Genomic DNA, 7,895 nt, shown 5'->3' on the forward strand with positions numbered 1-7,895 from the left:
TTTTGAACTATTGCGTTTTGAATTCAGTGAAAATTTGTCTAGGTTACATGCATTTTAAATGGGATCAGCTGTTCACTTTACCAAAGTGGTAACCAGCGACGTCATGTGCGCACGAAAATCGAGTTTTCGACCGATTAATATCCTACCTTGTATTCATTGTATCATGTATCAAACCGGCAACGCGGCAATGAGACGCGCAAGCTCAATCAGCCAGGACTGGTGTGGATGGGTAATAATGGGTTTCATAACCATCGTCTGCTAACCTAATACCAAATACCTAATCTAATACAATGAATGTGAAAGTCAATGATATAGAATTAAAATTTAACGAGTGGCTTAATACTCGCCCAAATATCAGTTCTACGTCTTCAAAATCACCCATATCTCGTGCTGCCAAGTTTCGCTCCACGAGCTCGCTCCAGTCTCATCCTGTTTGTCTCTGGCTATCCAATTTACAATTCGAGTAATTAAAATCTCCCGTCGGAACCAGCTGATGCTCCTACTAGCGTAAACCAAGCAGGCGGGCGAAATATACAAAATACTGCACGTAGATGTCGGAGTCGATGGTCAAATTTGGTCATGACGACGCCAGAACTGGGAAAGAATGATCCACTGGTCTGTTCTATTCTTGGCACTTGATTCCTTTGGTAGGGTCACCTTCCTGAATCGATTTTTTGTTCCTTCCATTCAAAAAATGTGGTGAGATAAGGTGGACGGACAACAACCACGTTGCCAGACAAAACCATTACAAGGACTGCTAATAGTTGAGAGCGAGATACAAATATTTAAACATTCAAATATTAAAAATACCTGAAATATTGCTAATCTAACCAGACAAACTTGTTTACTAAATCCAAATTACAAATAAATTTCGGTTGAAAACAAAAGATTATTACCAGTATAACTTATAACGACCTACCTTTGTCAACGGGTTAACAGTTGCAGCTCGAATGCTCTTTGCCTCTGGGAGCACGCGAAGAGGATTCTATGTGAACAATGAAAAGGTTTCGGTGTCAACAGAGCGGTCATTAACTTTTGAGATGGGCAAGTGCAGAGTTGAAGGTGTACCAACCCCAGGCACCCCCATGACCGGTTTTGAGGCTATTAGCTCTCATCAGCTACGTTTAGCCTGAAACTAACTATCTCGACACCTGCATTATCTTGCAAAGAGTAGCAACTAGTTGCTGTCGCCATATGCTCTTGTACGAGCATCCAGGCAGACTTACTAGAAGCCACAACAATCTTCCACATTCTTGAGTGCCAGCATGGGAAAACCTTTGAACAATAAAGCGCTTTCGGTATCAGCACAGCTGTCCAAAGCTTTTACAATTGGCATGTGCAGATTTTGAGGTTCTTTAACTACAAGGAAGGTCCTGGGGGGTCTGAGGTTGGCGCACCTCGAAACATGCACTTGCCTGTTTCAGGATACTATGTGATTTGCTACCTAGTTGTACGTGATTGATTATCCTTAAAGACGGGTTGGCTTTTTCCTAATTTAGTCGACTTCCAACTTTCTTACTTGATTGTTTAAAATTTACATCTTCTGTTGCTTGAAACCACTTTTGTCTACGGGAGGCATCCAGGGTGGAGTATTCCCTCCCATTTCATAATCACAACTGGCGAAGTATTGATGGAATTTTATTTCGCTCTCGTTGTTCTATTCTCATAGCTAATCGTTCCAGAAACGTCTCCATGTGGTTCTCGGTAGTTGATATAACAGTTCCTAGAAATATCTCGTAGAATTAGTGTGGAGTTATGCACCAAATACTTGCCCAGGTCTCTAGATAATGTTGGCTCAGTTGGCTTTTGAGAAATTTGATCTAGGCCTAGGAAAAGATCTTATTATTGGGATCTGTATAACCGATATGGCGTGTGAAACATCTAGACCTAGTAATAAGTAAACGTAAAATAAACTTTAAAATATACTAATTTGAAAAGCCATAACACTTGATGCGGAAAACTATATTAGAATATACATTAGTTTTTATTGTGGGTCACAATTGTGCAACCATATGCAGGTTAAAGCCTTTACAAAATATTTCTTTGGCTTGAATCCAGTAATTGGGTCACCGAATATGTATCGAAATACGAGAATTTAACGTTTTTAGGCATAGTGTCCTGGGGTGAAGGCTGTGCGCAGCCAAACTATCCTGGAGTCTATAGCAGGGTCAACCGTTATATTACTTGGATAATGTCAAATACCAAAGATGCCTGTTATTGTAAAAATTAAAAGTAAGCTTAAAATATTTTGTGTTATCAGTAACAGAAAATATACTGTACCAATAACAAAAAAAACACATATTAGATATTGGCGATCTCACACAATTAATTACAGATGAGTTTATTGAGCTTCTGAACAACAGGACGCTCACCAATGACACAGCGTTGATGGTAACCTACAGTGAGGAAATCAGTCGAGAGTTAGCATCATTTGAATTTCTGCCAAGTTGTTTGTATTTTTATTGTACTTATTAACCACATTAAAGAAAAAACAGGTTGTCGACTTATTTACACAAACAGAAGATAATGATTATTACGGAGAATTGCGAGATATTTTGAGTATGTAAATAAAAATTCCTGTATTGTTCACTCAACAAATTATCTCACTCACCTCTGCCAAGGAGCGGAATTGTCTTGATGCATCAACAGAAAAATCAAACTTTATTGTTCAAACGTTCTTCACTTTATAGGTTAATGTCATCAGAAGGTTTGTATTTTTTAGTAAAATTTAACTTTTTAACAACATCGAATGTCTCCGCCACTGGATGGCACTCAGGACGTGAGTGAGAGTACCTTCAAGAAGTAGTTTTCCGCCCTCAGCTTGTAACTCAAATTATTTTATCAAGGTAATCTGCCTAATTAAAACTATGTAAATACTTGTTCCTTCGTAATTATTAAAAACTCCGGAAACCGTGAAAAAATACAAAAAGTGACAATAAACTGGATCAGAATAAACGGTAAATTCAGTAGGATTCGTTAAAGGTAAGAATCTACTTTTTTCGAAATGTGAATATTGCCACCGAAATTTTTTTCTTTATTGTCATTATAGCCTTGAATTGATGTGTATACAAATAAACATACATTTCCGTCGTTAACTCCAAACAAGTTAGTGCCTGCGTAATAACCGTATTGTGCACTCTTCTCGAGCAGCTCGTATTCGGTTAATGAACTCCTGCTTAACTTGTACCGGTGTTCACTGTGTGTGTTCACACTGGTGTTCTGTCTATTTCACATACGTGTTAGAAATGTAGGTAGGTATTTATTTGATGCCTGAGAAAGTGTCAGTTGCCAGAAAGCTGGAAGGCTCTGCTGCAATTATCTGCAATGTCTGTTAATGATAAAAACATTATGGCAGTTAAGATATCCTATTTAGCCAACTTCACAAATTCATGATATCCTATTTTGCAACTTAGAAGGAAATGTCTAATTATGCTTACGAGGTACATAATGTTCTTTAGTTTCGCAGATAGCATGTAATCTTATTAGCATTTAATTAGTATATATTTTCACAAGCTTGTAATAACCAACAGTTGTATCTTAAAGCTGAAATCCATATCAATCGAAATGAAAATTGTTTTAAAAACTCCCTTTCCAAGGAACTGATTTTAACTTGGCAACTTTGACGTTTCATAAAAAAATCGTAAAAGAAAGTTTTCTTCTACGATTTTTTCGATGCCTATCAAAAATTTTCGCATTTTGAAGCATAGGTCGTAATTTTTTTCGAATAGTTACCAATCAAACGGTTAAACCTAAGTATAGGACATTATACATAAAGCATATTTCGAATTTGAAATAGAATGGAAAAATATATCAATATATAGGGTGTTGCGTTAGTAAAGTAAACAAGTTTATATCAACTTTCGGTGTAACCCGAACTGTGGCCATCTTGAGAATATTGTTGCGGCGAACGCGAAATTCGAGTTTTGCCAAGGCTATATATCGAAAGTTATATGTTAGTGAACAAGCTATTAAATCAACGGGAAATAGTAGGTTTGTTCGCGTAGCAGTTGAAAAAGGTCTGAACCTGCTCCGCAAACAAACCTACTCAACCCTGTTGTATCATAAATGCTATGTTTAACGGCCACACGTTATGGCAACTTAACAGTTCAGGATAACATTTTCGATAACGCAGCAACATAACCGAGGTGTGCTTTATCTCCGAGTTAACGTATGCGTTTCCGACCCAGTTATCCATCAAACGTTAAAAAGGAAAAAAATAGATCATGCATAAAGTGAGATGCCTTTATACGAATAGTCTATTAGTTAGAGAGAGTTAACATCAACCCAAAGATAAATTTATTTTTGGAAATTAGATTTCGGAAACATTTGTAGGTTTAGAGAATTTAAGAGTTTAGTCTTTAAATGGTTTTAAAAGCAGGCGTTGTTGTTGTTTTTGTCGTTGTAGTTTTATTAAAGCTCAGAACGAGTAAAAATTTAAATTAACCATTAGAAAAATATTCTACTTTATCGTTTGTTGTTACGTCACATGGATAGTTCGTTCGTCCCTAGATTATTCCACTGATAAAAACTAACATTTTCAGTGCGAATCATTCACCTAATTATGCGATTATTGTTTGTTAGTAGTAGTTTTGCGGGGGGACCCAAATGGGTCCGGCGAGTAGGCCTTAAAGGCCCTTTCACCATAAACGGAAGTGTTACGTTTACCTAGAAGGTGATACGATGTTCCTCTGCCGTTCCACATTGTCGACATACGGGACTAACACCGATTCCAAGTATGTGTACCTACACCTGTCAGACCGCAGTGGCCTGTCATGACACCAACCAGAGTTATCAGGGCCCAGCGACTGCTTGGCCAGCCATTTGGACGTTGCCTTGACCTCGCCTGGCTTCCAATCAACTCTTTGGTTTGTCTGCACCCTTCCTTCTTTCTCCACGATTATGTGGTACTTTTAAGGGCCCAGTCGTTGTGTGCGCTTGCTACCCGTCTGTTAATTACCCCTATGTGAGGTTCGGCATTGTTGGTTATAATTCGGGTTGTTTTTATGATAATGTGCCGACAGCAGATCCTTTCCCCGATGATGTCGATGGCAAAGTCTGTGTACCAACAAGCATTCGCACCAGACGCAATATAGATAAATCCAAGTGTCACTGCTGTGAACCAAATGTCTTAGAAACAGCCTAATCTCACTCTACTTCTCCAACCTGACTCGTGAAGAAAAGAGAAGAATTGTAACTCCACTGAATTGACACGCTACAAGCAGAAACCAAGATGGCACCAAGCAAGAGATGCCTCGTGTTTCATCTGTATTTCATTTCACTTTTTTTCATAATTCTCCCAAGTAGCAAATAAAGGGCTGTTCCTTGGAAGCCGGTAAATGTTTGCCCTCCATTTGACCCGGTCCAAAACCACCAAAGTATTCTATGGAACCAGCCCAGTGTGACCCCATCTGCCCTCTCACAAGATATACATATATTTTTTCAGAATCAAATAAAAATTTGATTTTCCTGCAAAACTTTTTGCCCATACTGGCAAAAATAATTAACGGTTACTGACGGATAGCAATGCTGGAATTTCGCAAATCTATACAACTTATGCAACTTTTTTTCTATTCTTATGGGGTTATTAGTAATGGAAGATTGCATGTAGACTGGCGCGAACCTGAACTTCATGTGTTCACTACCCAGCAAACACAAATGGTCCGTGGGATGTTCCATTTTGATCTCCGTTATCCCGCATGGGATGGTCGTCGGTAGGATGTCTCTAGGCCGCCCCTAGTATCGCACAAATATCTTATGCAGATCTCATGCGAGCCGTCCCAGAAACGTTATATTTTTTTGCTCCCAAGGACGTAATGAACAGGACGTATATGTAATAAAAGTAAATGACACTGTATTCTATGCTAGGCAGGGGCCAACTTGAGAATTTCAAATGGTAACCACAACATTTTATTGGAGATTCGAATAGTACGTCAAAAACTGAGAATAATCTATCCAAAACGTTTTCTCCTATTTTGACAGGTGGAGTTGCAATTCATCAATTATCATTTTTTGGGTTATTTCTCCTAAACTATCTGTTATTTCCATATTTCATAGCACTCCCACCAAGGCTCTACGGACTGCCCAAGATCCATAAACCGGATGTACCACTGAGGCCCATTGTGAGCGCCATTGGTAGTCCGACCTACAATATTGCAAAATATCTAGCTAAAATTGGAAAAACGGACAGCTTTATAAAGGACTCATCCTATTTTGTTCAGAGGTTGCACTCGTTGTCGTTGTCGCCCGGGGAAATCCTTGTGAGTTTTGATGTGGTTTCATTCTTCACAATGGTACCAATCAGGGAGGCAATGGAACTTGTTGCGAGAGAATTTCCAACAGCGAATTCTTTGAGCAGACGGATGGAGTAGCAATGGGCAGCCCTCTTAGTCCAGTGATAGCCAACTATTTTATGGAAAAATTTGAGAAGAACGCTCTGGACACAGGCGTGAGGAAACCTAATTGTTGGTTTCACAATGTTGATGACACACGGAAAGCTGGCCCACACGGTGTACAGAAAACCGACACATACCGACCGGTACCTGCACAGTGGTTCAAGCCATCATCCCAGTCAGAAACGAGGAGTTATCTAAACTCTCACCGAAAGAGCCAGAAGAATCTGCGAACCAGCCGAGTTAGAGAAAGAATTAAAACACCTGGAAAGGGCCTTTGGTTGGAATGGATACAGTAAGAAAGATTTCAGTAGAGCAATTCGACCAAATAGCAGTGGATATCGTTCGGAGACAACAGAGACGCTTGATGAGCGTAAGAGTTGGGCTTTCCTCCCGTACATACTCCATGTATGGACATGTCACGGACAGGATCGGCAAGATACTGGAGAAACATCCAGTTAAAACCATTTTTAAACCAACTCGAACCATCCAACATACTTTGAGATCGGCCAAGGACAAACGGGATCCTTTATCAGCACTAGGAGTCTACAGAGTTCCGTGCAGCTGCGGAAGAGCATACATCGGCACCACAAAACGAAGCATAAACACAAGGATCACGGAGCACAAACGAAGTTGCAGATTGGGACAAACCGAAAAATTAGCAGTAGCGGAGCTCGCACTACTAGACGGCCACCAAATACGCTTCGACGAAGTGGACATTCTGCACCAATCTGAAAGATACTACCCGAGACTTACCAGAGAGGCCATCGAAATATTTAAACACCAAAACAACTTTAACAGAAAAGAAGAAATTACGACACTCAATCCAGATTGGAAGCGCGTTTTGCGCCAAACAGCGTGTGCGCCGAAGCATTTGAACCCCCACCCATTCTCCACGCATGAGTACACACGGCTAGGCTGCATAAATACGACGGGAAATCCAGCAGTTGAACCAGTCTTAGTCGGAAAGCACGGGAGATCACTTTGCCCACTGCCTCATCGCCTTTGATAATGTCTACTGCAGTTGTGGACGAAACGTCAGGAAAAAATTCCCATGGACCACGGCTTCAAAGCCCGAAAAACATTCCTATGTCTGTTATTTAATTGAAACGCTTCAAATTTTAGTGTGATCATAATTAATGTCAGAGGCATTAATTAATGTGGCATCTATTAATGTCAGAGGAATATTCGGTCCGAAAATTGTTTGATAATGAAAATCAAATATGTCAACAAAACACGTTGAAGCCCGTTCTGCAATCGGTCAACAAAAGCCACAATCTGAACGCACGGAAAAATGAGAATGAATATCAAACAAAAGATACGATCCAAGAAATGCACGATCTGAACAAACATCTTCTAAATGCTTCAAATGTGGCCAGCTGGGTCATAATCGAAATAATGTCGATCGCTCCTGCACGAAGTCAGTGATTCAACTCTTAAGAGCACTACACTAACAGAGTCCCTGTGTAATTTCCTGTGTAATTTCTGTAAAAAAAATAGTCAGTC

At 39.7% G+C, this 7,895-nt stretch overlaps 1 protein-coding gene across 1 annotated transcript in view; it reads left to right on the forward strand.

The window, feature by feature from the left end:
- The window catches only part of LOC109537707 (trypsin-1), a 30,060-nt gene extending 27,563 nt beyond the window's left edge, over positions 1-2,497 (forward strand). The window contains exons 6-7 of the mRNA XM_019904563.2: positions 2,109-2,232; positions 2,336-2,497. Of these exons, the coding sequence (XP_019760122.1) occupies positions 2,109-2,230 (122 nt within the window). The 3' untranslated portion in view covers positions 2,231-2,232; positions 2,336-2,497. The remainder of the gene's footprint in view (positions 1-2,108; positions 2,233-2,335) is intronic.
- Positions 2,498-7,895: the final 5,398 nt, after the last annotated feature.

This window comes from Dendroctonus ponderosae, unplaced genomic scaffold (assembly GCF_020466585.1).
Source record: "Dendroctonus ponderosae isolate FM_Combo_2020 unplaced genomic scaffold, Dpon_F_20191213v2 Dpon_F_20191213_9, whole genome shotgun sequence".
NCBI lineage: Eukaryota > Metazoa > Arthropoda > Insecta > Coleoptera > Curculionidae > Dendroctonus > Dendroctonus ponderosae.